The sequence below is a fragment of the Vombatus ursinus genome, unplaced genomic scaffold (genome assembly GCF_900497805.2).
Source record: "Vombatus ursinus unplaced genomic scaffold, bare-nosed wombat genome assembly UNPS02014877.1, whole genome shotgun sequence".
NCBI classification, from domain to species: domain Eukaryota; kingdom Metazoa; phylum Chordata; class Mammalia; order Diprotodontia; family Vombatidae; genus Vombatus; species Vombatus ursinus.
Window position 1 is genome coordinate 2,327,374 of NW_020954655.1, and position 24,091 is coordinate 2,351,464.

The 24,091-nt window shown below is 38.4% G+C and overlaps 1 protein-coding gene across 1 annotated transcript in view; it reads left to right on the top strand.

Moving 5' to 3' along the window:
• The window catches only part of AFF3 (AF4/FMR2 family member 3), a 666,987-nt gene extending 655,281 nt beyond the window's left edge, over positions 1-11,706 (top strand). The window contains exon 21 of the mRNA XM_027842571.1: positions 6,797-11,706. Within this exon, the coding sequence (XP_027698372.1) occupies positions 6,797-6,918 (122 nt within the window). The 3' untranslated portion in view covers positions 6,919-11,706. The remainder of the gene's footprint in view (positions 1-6,796) is intronic.
• The last annotated feature ends 12,385 nt before the right edge of the window (positions 11,707-24,091 follow it).

Here is a 24,091-nt window from a genome sequence, read left to right on the forward strand (position 1 = left end):
CTTAAGCATTAAGATGCTCACTGTGATAAGTTCCCAGACATAATAACTCACATGTCTGTACAGCCTTAAATTTTCCAAAGGGATTCCCTCACAGTAACCTTCTGATGTATGCAATAAGTATTATCCCCGTATTACAAATGAGGAAACTAAGGTTCAGAAATGCTAAATGACTTCCCAATAAATAGTAAATATTAGAGCCAAGATTCAAATTTAGGTCTCCAGAGTGCTAGCCATTATACCATATTGCCAGTGGAAAGTTTTTGTTGGAAGATTTTACTTCCTAATTGGCATTGTTTTTCTCAATCAAATTTGTTATGTATCTAGTGTGAAGAAAGTAGTATATATAGTTTCTGGTGGGGCATACAAAGAAGTATATAGAATCTGACATGAAGGAGTTTACAGACTTAGAGGGAAGACAGTATAAGCAGCATATGTTAAGTAGCAAATGAATAATGTCCCAGACAATGAGTTCTTTGTGAGTTCAGAAGAGAACTGGGGGCTGGTGTGGTCATATGGGACTTTATGGCTTCATGAAGGAGTTGGAATTTGTCCTGGGCCTTGAAGGATCAGTAAATAAGGACCAGGGATCTCCTTACAGGTGGGAAAACATTGTGAGATGAAATAAAGAGTTGAAAATCTTTTTAAAATTCTTGAGAAATAGTTACCATGGTTCCTGACTAGAGAATGGATTCACATAGGGTAACAGTAGGAGATAAAGTTGGAGCCAGATTTGAGGAAATCATAGAATTTTAACATTGGAAGTGACTAAGAAGTCTTCTAACCTAAGGCAGCATCCCCCAGAAGTAGTCACTCACTCTCCATTTAAGCATTTCTAGTGATAGGAAAAGCACTAACTTCTGCAGTAAGCCCATTCTAGTTTTGGTCAGTTCTAATTGCTTTGTATGCTGGACAGAAAAAATCTTCTGTTGTTTCTAGTTCTGCCCTCTGGAGCTGTGCTTTTGTGTAGCTATAGCTAATCTCTCTTCCTCGTGGACAACTCTTTAAATATTTGAAAACAATCATAGCCTCCTCTGTATCTTTTTTTCTCTAGGTTCATTATCTCCTGCTTCTTCAATTATTTCTCAAGTGTTGTGGGTTCTAGACCCTTATAGCATCCTGGTCACTCTGCTATGGACATTCCAGTTTATCAGTGTCCCTCTTAAAATAAATCACCTAGCCAAAACCGTACATAGTTCATCAAGGTGACCAATGTGCCACCAATAAATAGCACCTCCAATAATATAACTAAGCAGAAACAGCATAATAATCTGGTGATGTTGGCAGCTAGGTGGTACAATGCATAGAGCTCTTGACCTGGGTTAAGGAAGACCTGAATTTAAATTCAGCCTCAGTTGCTTAATAGCTCTATGACCCTGTACAAGTCACTTAACTTCTGCCTCAGTTTTCTTAACTTTAAAGTGTAGATAATCATGGCATCTACCTCCCAGGGTGGTCGTGAGGATAAAATGAGATAATATTTGTGAAGTGCTTTGCAAAAAACCTAAAGCAAAATAAATGCTAGTTTTTATTAGTTATTATTGTTGTTGTCATTACTATTGTTATGTTGTCACAGGAGTCCTGCAGTCAGGAGAGAATTCCACTGCACCCTGATTCACTGACAGATAACATAATCCAATATTTTCTACATACCTGTCTCACAAAGATGTGATGGAGAATTCAAGAAATATCAGTAAATTGCTTTTACACCCCTACAGAGAAAATATTTATAATATTTGTGACATAAAATGAATGCCAGAGCCATAGTTATATTCAAAGATTATATATAACATATGTGTGTTTTTTTTAAATCTCAACGTTGCTTAGCACCATTGGGCAGACTTCTTTGACATCAGATTAAAGGGGCATTCTGACTGTGACCTAAGAAAAGAGTCAATTCCTACCTCCATTTTCTCCATTTTCCTGCCCCTATCTGCAACCCCACTAGGAGCTGCTAAAATATAAAAACAAAATAAATGTGGCAGGTACCTTCCTTGCTCAAGCACTGAGTAAAGAAAATCAATTCAGAAATGACAAGGTTATTCCACAGCAAAGGAGAAAAGTCAGCTTCTAAATGGCATTCTGTCATTATCCAGGGAGGTGATTATTCCCATAACTTTATGGTTGCAGCAGAGCAAGGAGAGGTCCTGATGCCTGAGCTGTTGTATACCTAGTACATGCAAGGCATAAGAATAGGGAATGCTCACCACTTCAATGACAAAGCCCAGATGAGATATTTTATATCAGATAATCATTTCACCATCACTTCTGGAAATGGTTCCTGTTCTTCATAGAAACCATCTTAACTTGAAATTCCAGTGTCTGCTCCTGCCTCCTTCCATCTCAGCTCTTAGAATTGCCATTTCTAAGAACCTTGATTCATGGCCTGGCCTTGTCTTGGATTTACAGTGATGCTTTGGACCCTGTATTTCTTTTACTAGATTGGCGGGGGAAGGGAAGGAAGAGGTTTCACCCCAGGCCAACTGATTGTCCTAGTCAGCATCTTATTTAGTACAAACTGCCTGTAGCAGACAGTGGTCAAGCCAGTGCATTATTAACATTTTATCAATCACTTTCTTAAATCTAGACAATTAACCAAACAATAAATCAAGCCTGGATTTGTAGCTGTTTGCTGAGTTCTGAGGTGTAAATGTGCACACTGAAAATTTAACAACTGGCTCCAGTTCAAACTGATCCCAGCAATACCCTTGTACCTCTCTAAAGCTGGCTGAAGCACTTCATGACTTTCTGGTAGGCTAGTGGACATGGAACAAGGAAGGCATGAAGACCCTGAGGCATCTAAGCCCTATGATCATGCATCCAATGTCACTGTGAGAGCTCTTCCTTCACAGGCCCTACTGCTCTCTGCACCCCAACTCCATTCATTCTAATCCCTGCCAGTTTGACAGGTAAAGGCAAAAACTATTAAGTGTGGGGGGAGGAACTCACAGTTAAAGTCCCACATATGGCATGGAAGCACCACCTTGAGGACATTGAGCATCCCATCATCGACACCATAAGTATGTAAAACATCTTTGGAATACTTGGGCTGTTCAATCAACATTAAATCCATTGTGCACTATTTTTAGTTAATTCATTTTCACCATCACCTCCGTTCCTGGCCATCACAATATGCAGGCAAACATGCTTTACAGAAAACAGAATTTGGGTACCAAGTGTATCAGATAGACAGGCCCTCCCACAAACTTTTAACTCTCTAGCCATTCAACCTTAGCCAGAACAGATCAGGCAGCACTAGGATCAGGGACTGGTTGCTTACATTCTGTCCTAAATGTCCACTTTCTAGGCCAGCTTAAATACCTGTAGCTGAATAAAGGTCAATCTCAGATGTCATCCTATACTTTGGTAACTCATGTATCCTCAATAAGCAGGATTCCACCTTTGCCCCAGTGGCTCATCATGAGGCTACTAGGCCCTGTTCTAAATCTTAGACACAGTCACCTTTGACTTTTGATAGAAATGATTCTGATGAAACACCTTCAGGCATATCTAGTCTTGTAAAATATGTACTCTGGCCAATGACTTCAGTGGCAGGGGGAGGGCAGGGTTGGTAGGTTTGTTGCAAACCCTGCCAATTCTCTTCTATCCCTGGGTGATGATAACGCTGGATTTTATCTATCCCCACTTAAGAAATACAATCCCAGGGGCAGCTAGATGGCACAATGGTTAATGTACTGGCCCTGAATTCAGGAAGACCTGAGTTCACATCTGGCCTCAGACACTTGACGCTTAACTAGCTGTATGACTCTGGGCAAGTCACTTCACCCCATTGCCTCGCAAAAAAAGAGAAAACAAAAAGAAAAGAAATACAATCCCATTTTGTTAGTGGTAGACATTTTGGCCAGCATAGCTTAATTTCTCCCGCCTAATTTCTCCCCCAAAGTGAACATCCCATTACAACTGAGGCTACCAACCTGTTCCTGAAAAAAATTGACTAGTTCCACAGCCTTCGCTCTCACCTCATTCTGTGTCAGTTCTGGTTGTACTATTTTGTGCCCCTAGTTAAAGATTCACCTTTTCATGATACCATTCCTTAGTCTGACATGGATAACAGATCTGTGAACAATTTCTTGGATGATAATGCCTCCTGTAGAATAACTACAAACATCTCTATTTACCACCTCAGATTTTTTGTGACAATAATTTGGTCCATTCATTCCTTCCTTCATTCAAGAACACACCCTTTTTTGCAAACTATGATTGACATCTTCAAGTTTGTCTAGAACTCCTCACACGTACCATAGTCCCTGTCTTTAATAACTACCTGAGGGAGCCGGAGGCTGGCACAGTGGAGTCGCTTATAAACAAAGTGGCTTCCAGCAACATCCCACCATGCCGTGGCCTCAGGGGCCAGGGAGGTGTTTCAGGTTAAGTCTGATGTCCTTCCCGCTGCTTCACAAATGTATTGGAGGGAGGAGGGGAAAATGCCAGCATCCAGCCTGGCATAATAGAAAGAAGGAGGTAAGAAATATCACCCCAATTAAAGAAGGGCGGAGACATACAAAGGCGAAGGGTTATGCTTCTGTGCTGGTATGCTGCCACATGTCTGTGGAGACCTGCCTGGCTTTAGATCCTCTCTCTGACTCCTGGCTTCCCAGTTCCAACTCTGCCCTTTGGATTTGGTGTGCCCAAGAATTCCAGATCCTGACTCATCCTGGCTTTCGATGTACACTCATACTTTAGATCTCATCCCTTTTTCCCTATGAGGGGAGCTCTAATCTCTTTCTTGCATTGGGTGCCCTATGGGAGATCCAACAGTTATCACTTCTTAGAATGATGATGATAACAGTAATAATAGCGACCAGCATTTATATAGCACTTTAAAGTTTGCAAAAGGCTATACATGCTATCTCATTTGATGCTTACAACAACCCTGGGAGGTGCTGTTATCATCCTCATTTTACAGGTGAGGAAACTGAGGTAGAGAGGAGTGAAATAACTCGTCCAAGGTAACACAGTAAGTATCTAAGGAGCTGAACTCGGGGCTTCTGGAAACACTTGTACCGCCTCGGTACCTTGCTTAAGGGACTGAAAGAAAATGATAGATGAAAATTGTTTGGTGTACCAAGAGAGCGAATGATCATCACAGTATCAGTACCTCCATAAAGCTACCTAACTGCGTTCATGTCTCACTTTGCCTTACTAGTGTTTTTATATTTATTAAATGATACAGCATCAGTTTTGACATGCTAGCTAAAAAAGTCAAAGTAATATGTGGGCTGCATTAATAGAAGCGTGATAAACAGAACAAGGGAGATTATAGCCTCACTGCCTTCTGACTTTTGTCAGCTGTTCCACATTTTAGGAAAGCCATTTATAAACTGGAGTATATCCAAACTAGGAGAGAGTTTGGAAATTGGAAAACACATCATGTGAAGATTAATCAAAGGAGGGGCAGCTCGGTGGCACAGTGGATAGAGCACTGGCCCTGAAGTCAGGAGGACCTGAGTTCAAATGTGGCCTCAGACCAAACACTTGTCACTTACTAGATGTGTGACCCTGGGCAAGTCATTTAACCCCAATTGCCTAAAAAAAAGATTAATCAAAGGAACTGCAGAAGCAAAAACTTGGGGGTTAGGGTAACTTCTGTTGCATATTTGAAGAATTGTCCTGTGGAAGAGGTATTATTAGCCTTTTTTTGCTTGTTCCCAGAGTAGTCAGCTTAATAGAAGGAAAAACTTCTTGACAATTAGGAGTTGTCCAAAAGTCAAATGAGCTGCCTCAGTAATTAGTGAATTCCTTAAAAGTGGAAGTCAGGTGGTAGCTGGATGACTACTCGTCAAAGGCATGGAAGGGAGGCTATCTGTTCAGTTTATGGATTAGACTAGATGACCTCTCAGATTCCTTCCAATTCTGGGATTCTGTAAGGGTTGAACCTTCCCCCCCCCCCAAATAAGGGCCTAAGTAGTTTCTATTGTTGTTTTTAAAGGTTATTCTTATTGCATAGGATATTTTCTTGTGTTAAGGAAGAGAAGCTGAAGAAACAAGACATCAGCCTATAAATACTCACTAGGAAACACAAAGAAATACCCAATATCAGAAGGTGTCATCAGTAGCACACTGAGGCAGAGAAAATGAAAGTTAAAATAGGGATATTATCACAACCACCTTCCTTGCTTTCCCAATAGCCTGGCATCCTCATTTCCACCTTGGAGAAGCTGAGCAGAGCTCCCAGCCATCTTCCCCCAATCATGAATGCAAGGATGAGGACAATCCCACCTCTTCCTGCTCTGCTCCCATCACTGGTTCAGCTATGGTTATTCTACTGCCTGCATGGTCCTTTTCCTCCATCTCAGAAGTTGACTGGGTACCCATTAGAAATATGGTACCAACACCAATGACACAAAAGTATTATGAGAAACATTACTACTTCCTTAGACTACATGTTCAAAAGAGCACAAAAAAGTCAAACACCAACTAGGGCACAGATTGAGAGATCAGAATGCTGAAAAATTGTGTTTAGTTTGTTTGATCCAGAAATGTCCTATATTATTATTTGTATGCCTTCTAGATAATCTATTAATGCATAATCCTTTAATCTTTTCTGTTTTCCTTTTCCCTTTTTTCTCTTCTCCTCTGTCTCTCTTCCATTCTCCTTTTCTTCCAGCTTTCCATCTTTTTTTCCTTTTCCTGATATTTGTGGTTGTAACATGAATGGAACAGAATCCTTGATGAATAGAAGCCATGGGTGATTTTTTTTCCCCAAGTTGTTCAGTGTGATTTCATTCACAGATATGACTGGATTCCCTTTTAAATAATGACTGTTTCTTTTCCCTAGAGTTCTTTAATGATCTGGATTTGCTGATGGGGCCTGTCACCCTGCATAGCAGTATGGAACACCTAGTTCAGTACTCCCAGCAAGGACTGCATTGGCTGCGAAATAGTGTTCACTCATCATAGTGATTGCGTGCCATTTAGCCAGACTGTGTAATAATCTCCCATGGACTGTTCAATTATTCTGGACACTGTGCTACCGAAATTCTCAGTCACAGCATTTATCCAAATGAAGGTGAATATTTCTTCAGCATCGAACAATGATATTTTTCTAGGGCGTGTGTGTGTGTGTGTGTGTGTGTGTGTATTTGTAAGTGTGGGTATGTCTGAGGTTGTCTGTGTATATTTGTAAAATATATGCAGCTCTTCAGAATTCATCTTCTCCTGTAGTCCCCATAACCTTAGGATAGACAGAAGTGATCAGAGGTGTCAGATTAGGGAAAATGCACACATACATTCATACATACATACATACACACACACACAAACACACACACCCCATTTGCTTTCTATTTCAATATTATACCTTGGATTCTTAGAAAATTCAGCCAAAATCTCATGGGTTAGTTAATCAAGTGCAATAAAGCACATTGAAAGCTTGACTGCCAGTTTAGATGCTCCTAGAACATACGTTATTGATCTTTTTCTCAGTCTTAATGTACTATCTTCCCCCTACTTGCAGATTGGTGTGAGTTGATGAGTAATTGAAAAACAGAGTTGAATATGTTGTTTTTTGTGCAGGAAGTTTCAGTGGATTTCATGTTACCTTAATTATTGCTCTTTTCTATTATAACTTTACCTGTCTTTCAGCCTTATTATCACCTAAAAAATACAACAGTAAGCAAAAGAGATTTTTTCCTAATTACCTTCCTCTTCCTTCCCCTGCCCCCCCCCCCAATTAGAGTGGTAGTAATGGCACTGAAATGAACAAAAGAAAAAATCTAACGGCTTGGAACCTAAATGGATATTAAAAACATGTAGCAAGGCTTTGCAGCTGAAAAGCAGAATTCACTTACACAGGTGACATCAGACACACATATACATACATTTTCAGTTCTCTGTCTCTTTTGTAATGGCCATATGGAGCAATGTCTTATCTAACTGCCAGAAATTTTAAAAGTCTTTTCCATGATAGCTTTCTTGCAAATGTAGGCCAAATCGAGACATAACCTAGACTGTCTCCTTACCAAAAGTCTGGGTTTGCTGCTTATCATGCTAAGAACCATTACTATAATAATTCCATATAATCCTCTCACTCTTCTTGCATAATCCACTAGTGCAAGGCTTTAATATTTCTTGATTTGGGAAACATTTCCAGTCACTGTTGACAAGCTGCCTTTTATTGAGGAGAGGGCTGAAGGGTGGTGTTAATCCTGCAACAAAAACGGTTTTGTTGGGGTCAACAGAGATCAATGCCTATTTGTATCATCTGTAGTAAGTCATATGCATACTTCCCTTTGCCATCAGTACATTTCTGTTTATTATTAGCTTTATGTTCACTCTTTTGACATCTTTTATTATTTTCAGTTTTCATTGGAAATACAGCCTTAATCAGATTTTGTCACTTCTAATTTGAGCTTTGGAGTTGAGAAAATGTCCCAGGAAAAAAAAACCTTTGGGTCATAAAAAATAGCCATATCTTTCCAAAGCCTAACATGTCCAAACTCTGTGTATGTGTGTGTTTATACATGTGTGTATATTTTATATCTGTGTAATGCATCCTACTGATAGCACCATTGCATACATATCAGTTCACCCTAAAGAAGGGATATGATACAGTATGTTGCTTAAACTATTTCAAGGCAGTAGAGCTAAAAGGGATTTAGAAGAGATGCTGATGTACACCCAGCCTCTAGGTACTGATGTTCTCATTCCTTTGGTTGTGGCATGTTTCACATTCGTCAGCCTGATATTTAGTTGGAAGGTCAAGTCCACCAAAATTTCTTAGCTCTCTTTACTCGTTTCAAGTTGTGTAAATGTTAGAGCCATTTTGGTGATGATTTTGAAGTTAATTTGGAAGTTTATGCCTCAGTGAGTGAGGGGCTTACCAAACTTTTCTTGGGCTTTTGTCTCAGTGTGTTTGGGTTATATTAACTCAGTATTATTTTTTTCAATATTCATTTCACCTTGTGTGCTGCATAGATTTTCATAGGTACTTCTGACCTATTGGCACATCTCTACAATTCTGTCCTCTTTTGGAAACTTTAGTTGCATATGTAGAATTTAGAGTCATACATTTTTTTTTAATCCTTATGAACTCTGAAGAAAGGTTAGACCTCTCTCATACATCCATAGAGATGCTTTGCAGCACTCTTCTATGATGCTGTAACATAGTTTGCGTCACAAGTATCTCTGCTAAGTCTTTTTTAAGTTATGTACGTTTTTTGTTTTTTGTTTTGTTTCTGGTAAATCCCCGATCTAATCATGAAACTGAATTAAATGAGGGAGTATACTTAGACTAATTATGTTAACAACGTTTTGGTTGGTGACTTGGCAATCATTATTTCAAACAAGGCTTTTAGCAGTGGGTCATTTTGGTGATGATTAGAGTAGATGATTATATCACAGGTGTTTGTTTCCTCTGCCCTAAATGGTGAGGCAATAGCATCTGTTTCATTTGGAAACAGAAGAACTGTGACAGAAGAAAATTTTAGTGACTGGTCTTCTCTTGATTGCTGTTTATAAAAGTCATTCCTATCCTATCCTTTTTCATTCTTTTAATATTCTATATATCTTTGCATTTGACCTCTTTTTAATTTTGAAGACAAATTCTGTTCTCAGGAACCAAATATGGGCTTGATTGAGGTCAAGCCCTCTACAACTTTACTAGGAGCTTGTCCTTAATCACGATGACAGAATTACCTTCAAATGGGAGTAATCCAAATATATCCCATGCCAAAATCTGGCATTTGTTATACATTCCTTAAGAAATATTTTGATTAGATATGCCTTCGCAAATCAGACTTGTGTAGAATTATGCAAAGAGAGAGAGATTTGGTTAAAAAAATACTTCTTAATATTGTAGATAGGAACTCAGTCCCACAAAATGAAGAAGATGGAATAATAAGTTGAAGTGCTTTCAAATTGTTTACCACATTTAAGCACATGAAATGCAATACAAGGAAACTTTCTGCACTAAAAATCAATTATCATATTTATAACAATTATATATGCATTGCATCATGATGTGTACGTTTCTGGCACTCCATACATAATATACAGTTTGTATAAATGAATACATTTAAATATAATGTATACAATACAGCTAAACCATAAAAATATAGTCAGCCTGAAGGATATTACTAGTGCCTAAATATTGAGTACATGTCACTGGATGTTCATTTCACCTTGGAAGTGCAGTAATTGTTACAAAATTAATTAGTGCAGCTAATCATAAATTAAGATTACATCTTTGAAACTGTGCAGTAGTATTTATGTATAATATATATGAAGTATATATACACATGTATACATGTATATTTTTAAATAACATTTTTCCACAGTTTTCACAGTTTTTCCAGAGCTACTGTTAAAAAAAAAATCTATATTACACAAAAAAAGCAGAATTTTTTTTTCCTAAGGAAGTAGACACTCTGCACACCCAGTTAACATTGTGGTTTATCTGTTTCTAGATACCCAAGAGACTTTAGCAGTCACCAGCCTTAATGCATGTACAGAATATTCTTGTGATTTATCTGTGTTTTTTTTTAATCCTCATGAAATTGGAATTTATAAACATGTCTGCCTTTCTGAGGTTGCAGATGTTACATTAAGTGGTTTATGCTGTAAAATGGGAGAAGTTGAATTGTAAGTAAAGAATATCAACTGAATTCCATAAATTTTTATAAGAAAAATTCAAAATTGAAATGTTTTTCAAATCAGTATCTTTCATTCATGAAGCATCCTTTTTACGCATAGTTTTATTGAATACCCACTAGATAATTAGCATAATATGCCTAATTCTTGATGCAAAGATATATATTCTCTTCATGAATTCTACCGTTCCTTCCTTATGCTGCCCCTCCAAGCCTTCTACAGGCCCTCTATACATACGCACACACGTACATATACACACACGCCTAATTCACCAGAGAACTGTCCAAAAGAAACAAAAGGCCTCAAAAATGCATGTTTACACATGTATTTTTGAGTCTAACTGATATATATTGATTTATTCCTGAAGTACTAGCTCGTTATCTCGCGTCAGTGCCGAAATGAGGTGTCTGAGCTCATCTTAAGCTGAAGGAGCAAATGACTTGACTTGCAGTGTGCCATTTTCCAACTCCTGACACCATTATACTTTTGCTAGCCTTTTAAAAAAAAAATTTAATGTGAACTTTTAATGGAAGAAAATGCAGGTATTAGAACAGTGACTTGGCATGCTATGTCCTCCTGTGTAGGAAAAAGAACTTTAAAAAAATTACATCTTAAGGCTCTCCCTTCAGAAACCTCTCTTTCTACCTTTGTCCATTTCAACAAAGTTATTTCAAGCCCTTTCACTTTTTGTCCTGCCATACTTCTTTGAGCTATTCTCAAATATCTGGCCAAAAAGTAGCAATGGGTGACTTTCAGAGGTTACATTCAGCTAGTCAGATGGGTTCAGTTAATCCCTCAGCAGGGCCCTGGGCACAATGACCATGAAGGACTGGGTCATTCTCCGAAAAAAGAGGGAGAGAATACTTTGCATTCCTTTCACTAGAGATCTTCCAATGAGGAGGTATCCTTCGGAGATAATGTGTCCTTTGGACAGTGGTGTTTCCCACCTTGGATTAAACTTGAATGAGGGCTAAACTCCAACAGAATCACTTTCTGTTTTGCAGCGCTTCCATTTTAACTGAAACTTGGAACCAGTGGAGATTCACAAAATATAAAAAGAAAAGTGAAAACCAATAATAAATAAAACTGAATTTCAAATTTGGGGTCAGTTCTTCTATTTTCTCATGTGCCCATTTCTAAGAAACAGTAGCTTTTAAATCTTAATAAATTGTTCTGGCTAATGGCATAGGAATCTTTTAGGCTTCTGATTCATTTTCCCTTTGTCCATACTGAAACATTCTGCTGTCAGACCGACTACCCTTGTTTGTTTGACATAAGGAAAATTATAATAACTACCCTCTCTAACTAATTGCATATGACCATGGTTCATTCTTATAATTAATTGGTACCATAAGTCCACTGGGGGGAGAGTACAGTGTTGATGGGATGCAGAGGGATTTAGCATCACAGCTCTCACTCACACTAATGGGAATCAAGGGATTAAATCCTCATGTATTAAGTTGACAATTTACCTCTTACAGCCAATTTTAAAATGCATTGATCTGAGGAGTGAATGTGAGACAGTAATTATTAGTGAGCATTGGGCCCAGCTGTAATGTTTAAGTGTCAGTAAGTATTGATGAGATCTAAAAAATTAAATAATAGCCTGCTTATTTTATATGGCAAAAATCATTTTTGTTTCTAGAGATGGTTTTAAACTTGAGTTTTGTAGACTTTGGTAGAAAATGTAAGGTTTTTAGTTTCTTTAGTATTCCTTACCAACTGTGTGACCCTGGACAAGTTACACACAACTTCTCCGTGCCTCAGTTTCCTCATTTGTAAAATTAGAGGGTTAAACACTGGACTATAAAATCCCTTCAACCTCTATATCAATAATCGTTAATTTTTTTTCAGTTTTCCATAAGGTAAAAATTTCTCTTTTCCCCTGGAATGGGGGGGGTGTTCTGGATATTCAAAACTAAGCAAACTAGGAAGAAAAGGAAAAAATATTTATATCCAGAGATGTGCCTCTGGAGAATATCATCTGGATTATGTTTTATTCACTGTGGCTAAAGATAATTTAACTTTTAAAGGAATTCTCTTTGTATCTTTTTTGTCATCTTACCCCAGCAGTATACAAATCACTACAAAGCCAGGGCATGGCTCTATAAGTTATGATGGCAATAATCCTATGCATAACCCCCCCCAAGTCTTTAGTTAACTAGAGAAACTATTGTAGCATCACCAAAGTCTTCACAAATACACAGAGGCATATTCGTGTAGTAAAATATGAATATTAACTCTTTAGCAATTTACATACTATTTATCCCTTGCAATTTCTAGAGTAGTCAACTCAGACCAAAATGCCCTTATCTGTGACCTGCATTGTTCCTTTGTCTTTTTCCCCCCTATGCAATACTCTAGAAGTCACAGATTCAACATATTAACTTTTCAGTAGGGCAGAGTCAAATCACGGTGGGGCACTGAGAAAGCAAAATTGCAGTGTGTAAGTGGAGGGAGTGTGACCCCTAATCCCATCCCTCCTTACTGCCCTGTTGTATGTGACCTTGAGCAAAGCTGCTTCTCCATGCCTCAGTTTCCTTCCTTGGTAAATGAGATTCCCAACACCACCTACCTACCTCACTGAAACAACACGTGAATCAAAGGTTTGTTCATGTACTTTGAGATCCCAAGTTACCAAGTGCTCAGGAGGTATTAATGTGGTTACTATGGCAGCAACACTCATAAAAAATATTCAGTACATCTGCAAACTCCTATATTCAAACCTGCGGGAATCACGAGATTTAAAAATCATACTCCCTACTGCTAACCTTTTAAGAAAAATTCCCAGCCTCAACTTCAATTCAGAAAGCTAGAAACTGGAGGGTGACTAGAATAATCTTATACTGGAGAGGAGGGAAATACAGGTTCCCAAGGCTGGGAAATTTTCCCTCTGGACAGTAGGTGAAGGAGATAGATGTTACCTTTGTTGCTACCCTGTTTCTAGCCATGTGCAGAGTACTAATTAGCAAACAAGAGTGTGTGTACTCTCTTTGCCAGGTGCCAGGGTTGCTAAGTAACTTATGGTTGGTGACTTAGTCTCCACCCTCCTGTGACCCATACTTATTTTTCATTGTTTGGCCTTGGGAAATATGAGATCATCTTGCTGAAAAGAGGAAGAATCTTCCTCAACTTAACTACTTCCCACCACCTCCCCACAAGTAGGAAAATAAATCACTGAAAATCTTGCTTCAGACATTTGCAGTAGGGTCTAAGTGGTTGCTGCTGAGCCTAATCTAAAAATGGGCACTATTTTCACACTCATTTAGTAATGTGAACCTTTTCTGATCTTTCTCCCTATAGCCTTTAATACTATGGGACTGAATAAGAACAATAGGATTCACATACCTTTTTTTCCTTCTGAGGGTAAAATGTGTCTGAAAATCTGCTGCAAGGGCTTGGCCTGAGGGTAAGATCTACTAGCATAGGGTTTGGGTCTGTCCTAAGCTTAGGAAAAGAAAAACCTTTCTTGGTATAAAGATAAAAAGAATTTCTAGTGGACTAAAAGGGGCCCTTTTGGATGGTCAGGTTAATTATGGACCAATTATTTGTCAATACAAGGTGAAGACAAAAGTGTATTATGGTTTGTCTAGGCCATCAGATGCTTAGTGTATTTACACAGTACCAAATATCTGGATGAAAACTGGAACACACAGGTCATCACTGGGGATTTTGTGTCGTGGAAATTGGTTATGTAAATGATAAAATGACATTTTCATCTAATATTGGGTGTCATTTAGATAACAGCATAAGTCAGGTTGCCAATTGAACCTTGGAGCTTAACAAGAAACTTAATAAAATAATGGCTGTGAATATCAGAACTTACCCTTTTAGTGCCACTAGGAATAACTTTGTCAGCCATCTCTCCCCTGAGGCCACTGAAAATGGTCAATGAATGTAATCTCCTACAAAAACTCTGCCTAATTAAGTAAACCCAGAAACAAAGTGAAGCTTTTTTGGGGGTTAATTCACAATTCTGGCAAGTGTGTATGGTAGCTATTTGAATGAAAATCTCCAATATGATTGCACTAGCTGCATTAAAACCCATTAATAATAAAGTGTAACTGCTAATAACGTGAGTTTCATTACTAACCATCTTTTTTTTCTGCTACCAGGATGTTAGTAAATATTTCTCCTACAGTAACTCTCAGTAGTTGCAGGAAACTTTCAGGGGTAGGTGTTGGATTTGTTCATCTGTAGGATCAAGTTGTTGAAATTCTGTTTAATTTGCATCACCTCATGAAGGAACCTAAAAATTCCATAGTTATGTCATGTTAATATTTATTCATAGAGAAGGCAACAGTAATATAACACAAAGATATCAAGGTTCATGTTCTGGCCTTGTGAGTTTCATCAAATTCCATTCAGTTCCTTACCATTATGTAGCATTTCACATTCTTGGTTTTCTGGAAGCCACTGACCACTCAGGAGCCCAACTCATTTCCAACTAGATTTTTCCAATGATCCAGACTTTAGTCTCTATAATACCAAATTATAGACTCTTCACTTGCCCCTTGCTTACAAGAATTGGTCATAGTGATTGTAGAATTGAACAATTTTTTTAAAATGGGACTATTCTGTACAGTAATTTATGCTGTAAAAATGTACATATTATCATTATAGCACTGATGGATGATTTGAAGTGCTGTATTTATTAGGTCAGTTACCATTTTCATTTTGTCTGTTCATCCTATATTAAGATAACTTAATTTTATTTTTGTTACATGAGATTCATTTAGAGGCTATTTGTTAATGCATTTGGACCCTGTAATGGAGACAGCCCAGAATTTATGTTGGTACACAGTGGCTATTTTAATTGAAATAGATGTGATGATTTCACTATGCATTAAAATGGGAAATTATATTACTAATGATGGCCAAAACCATATGCTTTTATCTATGTATTTTAGTAATACAAGCAAAGTGATTACTAGATGCCATGAATGCAGACCAGTGACTTTGATGAGGTTCACTCTTTTATTTCCTTCTCAGAACTCATGAACTGTTCATTCTAAAGGAAATGAAAGTTGATACACAGTAAACAAGTCCTATCATTTCCTCATGACTTGTTCTTACTCCCTGGACTTCTTCCTAGAAGTTTGGAATGCGAGGACCTACAGGGCTTGAATTTGGTGGCTGTTCATATCTGCCTAATTCAGCATAAACATGAAATCCTTTTTTCTTCTCCCTCTCTCCTTTCTGTAAAAGGACAGAAAATAAATTTGGTGTCTATACACAGCTGTATTTGTCCCTTTCTAAACAAACAAAACTCCCAAAGCAAAGTGCATATGTTCAATGGCAGAAACTTTAGAAGGGGTGGGAAGCCTATCTATTTTTAATGATTTGTTTCTGGTTTTTGTGTATTTTGTCTGATTTTAAAGTTCACATGTACAAAGATAATGGAATCATGGACAACTTGTTTTACTGTTTGGAGATTTTGCTGTTTCTATAATTTATACGAAACCCATGTAGCACAGTTTCTGGAATGGTAAAACATCTTACTGTAATGTAACAGAATGAGCCTTAAGGATTTGTAAGAATAAGCACTTTTATATTAAAAAGTAAATATTAATTCATCAGTAAGATTACTTTTTTAATGTGACAATAAACCATAAAATCAACATCTTTCTGTCTCAAGTATGTGTCATCTATTTCTTTTTTTAAATACCTGGGTGTGGAGTGCTGTCTTTGTGGTTTAGAGATATCTTTGTAATCCTCAAACCACAGGGTAACCTCTCTGCCCCCTACTCCCTACCGAAGTTTAAAAACACCTAGAAGCTCTTTGAATGAACATCAGTATTTTAAATGTAAGGAAATGAGTGGGTAAAAATGAGTGGGTAAAAGATCAAATGAATATGTAAAATACTTTGTAAACCTTAAAAGCTATCTAAATATAAACTATTATGGTTCCAATAAAAAAAATGCCTTTGATGCTTAGAGATTTGCCACTAAATGTCTTTTAATGTGTCTGCCGTAACAGGCAGTAATCTGGAATCACCTCTGGCTGCCAGGCCAGAAGTCATTTATCTGAAGCTCACTGTCTTACCTCTCTTCAGTTTGTGGTGGGATTTAGCCAAACTAAAGATAGGGTGATGTACTTCAAAAAGCACCTGCCTTCTAGTGCCTGCTCTGCCATCCAAGTGTGTGAGCCTCAATGTTCTCATTATATAAAAAGAGGAGGTGGTACTGAATAATCGCTGGGACCCCTTCCCATCCTAAGTCTTTAAGTCTCTTTTCCTTTTAGGAAGAAAAAAATATAATGCAATCATGACAGAATCTGAAATAATTTCCCTAAAAGTAGTCTTAAAAATATCACCCGTCAACTGTTTGTGCTCTTTGGATTTGATCATTCTGTATTAATGAATTTTCTTCAGGCATCTAGGCTTTTTTTTTTTTAATAAAAGAACAACACGTGGTTTAATTGCATTGCTCAGTGGCGCTCTAAAACAAGGAGACTGAATGTTTAAGTCTTCCACATCATTTAACTTTAATCTCTGCCAGTTTAGCAACCTTGCCCGCCAAAAGGTAAAGCCATACCAATGTTCCCAGGTTGATTCTTCCTAAAATCACATTCATGTTGGATTTCTAGATAGAGTTACTTAATCGAGTCACACCATGCAAAAGTTACTCTGCCTGAAAGTTATAAAGAAAAGTGAAAATGTTTTATGTACATTATTGCCATTTATATTTTTTCCACATTTTACAACTTTATATTTCTGGCCTCAGTAAATTTTCCATGTTGCTTATATATTTTGGTTTCTAAAATTTGCATTCTATTCCTACAATTTTGACTTTTTTTTTCAGAAATTTTGGTAAACATCTGCTATAAAATTTGTCCTAACTTCTTTGCAACAAAAATCCCCAAGATGGGAATCCCTATACAAAGCATTTTTAAAGGACTTAATTTTAAAGATGCCTCCTAATTGATTGTCCAGACATCAAGAAGAAAACTGGAACAATTTTGCCCTTCATACAAAGACTAACACGAACTTACATAAATAAAAGTAAAAGCATAACCAGGAGAATAGTTTACATGATGACTACAGTAATGTAAAGGACAACAACATGTAAAGATTTCGGTGTCCAGTTGGGTCTTTAGTGGACTGATGGTGAAGCCATCAGCCTCTCAGCAAAGAGGTGGGACCATAGGTGTGAAATGAGGCATACATTTTCTGAGATGAATGACATGTTGATTTGTTTTGGTTGAATTTATTTGCTACAAGAGACAGGTCCATGTTGGTGGGGAAAGGGAGAGTAGACTTTGGGAAGCAGCAGTGATGTAGCAAAAGAAAATGTCATCAATAAAACATTTTAAAAGAAAACAAAAACAAAAAAGTTCCCATTACTTGACTGGGATGAGAAAATCTATGGAGTCATAGAAATTTAATAGGTGAAAGAAACCCTAGAAATCAACTAGTCCAACCACTTTATTTTATAAATTGGGAAACTGAGGCTAAGAGAAGTGAAACAGCACGTCCAAGTTCACACAACTATTTAATGGCAAAGTTGGACCTGGAACCCAGACCCATGAGTTGCCACAGTAACCATGTTGTTACATACTGTACTTGAAATATGCTCCGTTATTTATTATTGTTGACTGTAGCCCAGTGTCTCCCTGACTTAACAGATTGTCTTCCTTTCTGCCCCATGCCAGTTACTTTGAGTGAAATAGCCCCTAAAACAATATTTCTAAAGGACATCCTTACTCAAGTTAATAAACATCTTCAAAGAAGAGGACCTACCCTTTTAGGGATCCCTCTGCCATTCAGGAAGTATTTGGTCTGGGATTATACCACAATGGAAGGGTATGTATCATAAGGCATCTCCCTTATTCTGACTCTAGCTTGATCTCCATTCTTTTTTCCCACTGGAAAAGCAGAAATGATTAACTAATACTCTTACAATTTGAGTGACATCTTCAGCAACTGCCTAGTATGATTTAACTAGGTGAGTTATTGTTTGCAAATTGGGCATTTTAAGGAAATTTTGAGGTTATAGCTTCATAGATTTTAAGCTGAGAGGGATTCTTAAGTAGAGGCTAGTTAGTCCAATTTCATTTTTCAGAAGGAGAAACTGAGGTTCAGAGATAAAATTATTTGAAACCATTCACCAAGAACTCTGGGCAGAATTCTGTTAATCGTTTGGTTTGAATTCGATTTATCTAACATGGCAACCAGCATTCTCCCCTTTTCTTCATCTGAAAATTCTTGACATCATCAGCCACTGTCCTTTTCCCCAGTCTCTGATAATGAAGTGACCCTTCTCCTTGCCAAGGCCAACCCCACTACTTGTGCCCCTGATCCTATCCCCTCAATCATACCCTCTCACTTTTTCTCTCATCTTTAATTTCTTCATCTCCTGGTTGGTTCCTTACTGCCTGCAATTAGGGCCTTGTGTCCCCTATCCTTAAAAAAAAACTTGCACCAAATCTTACTATTCCCTCAACTATCCTTTAGCTCTTCTTTTTCCCCCAAGAAAAAGTTGTCTGTCTTCATTTCTTCCATTTCTCTTCTAATTCACTCCTTAGCCCTTTGTGATGTGGCTTTTGACATCATCACTAAACTGAAACTGCTCTGAGAAAAGTTACCAACAATCCTTTAATTGCCTCATCTGATGGGTTGTTTTTCAGTATTCATCCATTATAACAACAACTATGATAATAATGATAGCTAACATTTATGTAGCACTTACAATGGGCTGGGCACTGTGCTAAGCACTTTACAGTTATCTCATTTGATCCTCACAATAAACTTAGGTGCTATTATTATCCCCAATATGCAAATGAGAAAACTGAGGCAGACAAGTGCGTTGCCTAGTGTCACACAGCTAGTAAGTGTCTGAGGGTGAATATGAACCCGGGTCTTCCTGACTCCAGGCCTGGAGCTCTATCCACAGGGCCACCTAGCTGCCCTTTTGGTTATATATGACACTGATTATCACTCTTTTCTCCTGAATTCTCATATTCTTTCTCTTCCCCCCCCCCTTCCTCTAGATTTTCATGACATTATTCTCTCCTGGTTCTCCTTCTACCTGTCTGACCTCTCCTCCTCATTCTCCTTTGCTGGCTTATCTATATTACACTTGCAGTAGGTGTTCCCAAGTCTCTATGCTGGACCATCTTCTCTTTATCTATATTCTATCTTTTTTTCTGTCTTTATATTCTTTCTCAGTGTCTTTGTTCATGGATTAAATTACCTCTATGTAGATGATTTTTAGATTGACATATCCACTCCAATCTCACCCATCCTTGAGCTTCAGTCTAACGTTGCCATCTTTCTACTGGACATTTTTTTTTCTTTTTTTTAATAAGGCAATCATGGTTAAGTGACTTACCCAGAGTCACACAACTAGTGAGTATTATGTGTCTGAGGCCAGATTTGAAATCAATCTACCTGATTCCAGGACCGGTGCTCTATCTACTGCGCCACCTAGCTGCCCGTCTACCAGACATTTTAAATCAGGTGTTCTAGAGACATCCCAAACTCCAAATGCCTCTAACATCCCTTTTGGGGATACTCAAACTGTACTCACAGTCTTAGTTGGGTCACCAAAGGTGACTGACTGCCTTCCAGTTCCCTGCGGGGCTTCATGCCTGAAAATGTAGCTCATAAGCTCCGAATAATGTTCCCATTAACAACCAGCCAGTAGACAAAAAAGCTTTTAGCAAAAGACTTCAGTAAAATGGCATAAGTGTTGTTCAGTCATTTTAGTCGTGTCCAACTCCCATATGGGATCTTCTTGGAAAAGACAGAGTGGTTTGTCATTTTCTTCTGCAGCTCATTTTACAGAGGCACACAGGGTTAAGTGACTTACCCAAGGGTTAAGTGACTTACATCTAGTCAGTATCTGAGGTTTGATTTTAACTCAGGAAGATGAGTCTTCCTGACCTCAGGCCTTGCACTCTATCACTGTGCCACCTAGCTGCCCCCAGGTATAGTTAAGTACAGGTGGCATGAACCATTCCCTCTATAAACTCATGTGCGCTCTCCCCAAAACACAGCATCTATAAGAAGAATGGGCTCAAACTTCACCTACTTTGATAGTGAGGTCAACCTGTAGGACATACATGTGGCAGAGGGTAACTCACAACTCCTAAATTTCCCTGCCTTCCTTTGTTGTATCACCAGTCTTTTGTTATTGTTACTCAGTCATTTCAGTCATGTCTGACTCTTCATGACCCCGTTTGGGGTTTTCTCGGCAAAGATCCTAGAGTGGTTTGCCATTTCCTACTCAAGGTCATTTGGGATGAGGAAATTGAGGCAAACAAGGTAAAGAGACTTGCCCAGGGTCACATAGCTAGCAAGTGTCTGAGGCCAGATTTGAACTCAGGTCTTCCTGACTCCAGACAAAAAATTAAGTTAATATACCAAGAGTTCCCTCTTTTCCCCTCCTCACATCACTGACATCTCCCCCCACTATCTCCTCCTTTACCACCATCTAAGTTGAAGAGGTGATGTCCTTCCTAAAGTTAACCCCTATACTTGCACCCTTGATCTCATCTCCTCCCATCGTCTTCAACAGATTGCCCCCAATATCTTTCTTGTCTTCAATCTCACCCATCTACTGCTCCTTTCTATGTCCATTCCCTGCCCATGCCCCTCCAATCCTTTGAAAACTCACTTAATCCTGCCATCTCCACTAGCTATAATCCTTTATCTCCCCTCTCCTTGTCTAAACTCCTTTTGAAAGCCATCCACATTTGGCATGCCTTCACTTTTTCTCCACCCATTCTCTAATAGTCTGGTTTCCAAAATCATCATTCAACTAAAACTCCTCTCTCCAAAGTTACAAATGATCTCTTATTTGCTAAATTTAATGGCCTTTTTTTACCACTCATCATCTTCTCAACCTCTTTACAACCTTTGCCACTGATAATCACCCTTTTCTTCAATCAGTAGTCAAATCTTGTCCTTTCTACCTTCACTATATCCCTTTCTCTCAATTCACATAGCCAACACCCTAGGGGTGGGGAACCTGCGGTCTTGAAGCCACATATGACCCGCTGGGTCCTCAAGAGCTCAAGTTCCATTTTAGTCAAAGGGCTGCCCTTGAGGACCTAGAAGTCCATGGCCTTGAGGCTGAAGGTTCCCCACCCCTAGATAAGTCCTTATTACTTGTACTATTGCAATAGCCTTCTAACTGGTCTCATTGTTCAACCATCTACTCCCTGTCATCCATCCTCCATTTAGCTGCCAAAGGGATTTTTCCTAGAGTGTAGGTTGGTCCATGTTACCTTCCGACTCAATCAATTCCAGTGGCTCCCTAATACTTCTAGGAACACATAGTAACTCTGGTATTTAAAGTTCTTCCCATCTTTCTTGGCTTTATACAATCTACCTCCGTCCAAATATCCACCTATACTGATCAACTTGTTGTTTATGCTTCAATTTCACATATTTGCACTGTTTATCCACTTGCTTTCCTTCCTCATCTCTGCCTCTTAAGTTTTCCTGCTTCCTTCAAAACATTGTCCAAGTACCACCTTCTGTGGTCCCCTAAGCTGCTAGTGCTTTCCCCTCAGAGATTGCTTTCCATCTACTGTCTAGACCTAGTTATTTACCATTTTCTCCCCCTTGAGAATGTATGTTTCTTGAAGGCACTGCTTTTGTCTTACATTTTATCCCCAGCACTTAGCTCAATCCCTGGCAAATTGTAAATGCCTAACAAATTAACAGACTGACTAAATACTTCACTCTCCTACTTAACTTTAGTAGCTCTTTATTGCTTTGGGGCAGGAAGGTGGTACAGTGGATAGAGTGACAGGCCTGGAGTCAGGAAGACTCATCTTCCTGAATTCAAATCTGCCCTCAGACACTTACCAGCTGGTGACGCTGGGCTCAACCCTATTTGTCTCAGTTTCCTCATCTGTCAAATGAGTGGAAAAGGAAATGGCAAACCACTCCAGGAAAACCTCAAATGCGGTCATGAAGAGCCGGACATAACTCAAAAATGATTGAACAATAAAAATTGCTTCTAGAATAAAATTTAAACTCCTCTGTTTAGCCTCTAATGCCCTTCACAACCTGATCCCAACCTATCATTTCAATCTCATTACATATTATTCCCCATCCTACATTCTATGATACAACTCACCTGCTCTTCTCTGTGTTCTTCATATGAGTCATTCTATTACCTGTCCCCAAGTGTCCCCTAGCTGTCCCGCTTGCTGAGAATGCACTCCATCCTTACCTCTGCCTCACAGAATCCCTCTCTTTAACATGAAACTTAAGCACCATCTTACAGTGCTTTTCAATCAAGTATTTATTGAGCACCTACTATATACTAGGTGTTTCAGCAAGTACAAGTACATTTGCCAAGTACAAAGAATTAAACAATGCCTCCTCTCAATGAGTTCACATTTTCTAATGAAGGAGACAAGTACATATAAAAATATTTACAACATAAATATGTTATTAATACCCAAATATGTAGTAGTTAAATCCAAGATAATTTGGAAAGGATGGCATTAGTATTTGAGGGGATCAGTGAGAGCTTCATGCAGAAGATGGTGCCTGAGCTTCATCTTAAAGAAAGTTATTCTATGAGGAAGAGTTAAGGAGGGGGTGCATTCCAGGCCTAAGAGAAAGCCAGTATAAAGGTATAGAGATAGGAGGTGGAATTTTGTGTGTTAGGCCTTAATGTGCTACTACAGGCAGGTCTATGAACAATATGGAATATAAACACCCTACAATAGCACACCTAGGGCATCACACCTCACCTAGATGAATGAGACACCCCACTTTTCTCTGTTTACTTGCACACCCAACCTGCTTTCACACTGGTTCCCACAGATAGACCACAACCACATGGTTATATTCAAAATCTCTCGGGTTTTTAGGAGCTATTTCACACAACTTTATACCAGTAAAACTGGTGATCTAAATGAAATAGATGAATATTTTCAAAAGTATAAATTTCCCAGATTAACAGTAGGGAATGGAATACTTAAATAACTCTATCTTAGAAAAAAGAAACTGAAGGGGCAGCTAGGTGGCACAGTGGATAGAGCATGGGACCTGAAGTCAGGAGGACCTAAGTTCAAATTCAGCCTCAGAGCAAACACTTGACACTTACTAGCTGTGTGACCCTGGGCAAGTCACTTAACCCCAATTGCCTAAAAAAAAAGAAAAGAAAAGAAAAGAAATTGAACAAGGCTTAAATGAACTCCCAAAGAGGGTGGGAGGAACCTGCACCAGATTGATGTATAAGTGAATGCAACCAAATATTGAAAGAAAAAAATAATTCCAACATAAACTCTCCAAAAAACTAAGTACAGAAGGGGTCTTGCCAAGTTCCTGGATTTATTCTAGGAATGCACGGCTGGTTAGGAAAGCTATAAGCATAGTTGATCATATTAATAACAAAAACAACATATCATTATTTCAATAGATGCAACAAAAAAAAACTTTTGACAAAACACAATACCTAGTCCTGCTTAAACACACACACACACACACACACACACACACACACACACACACAC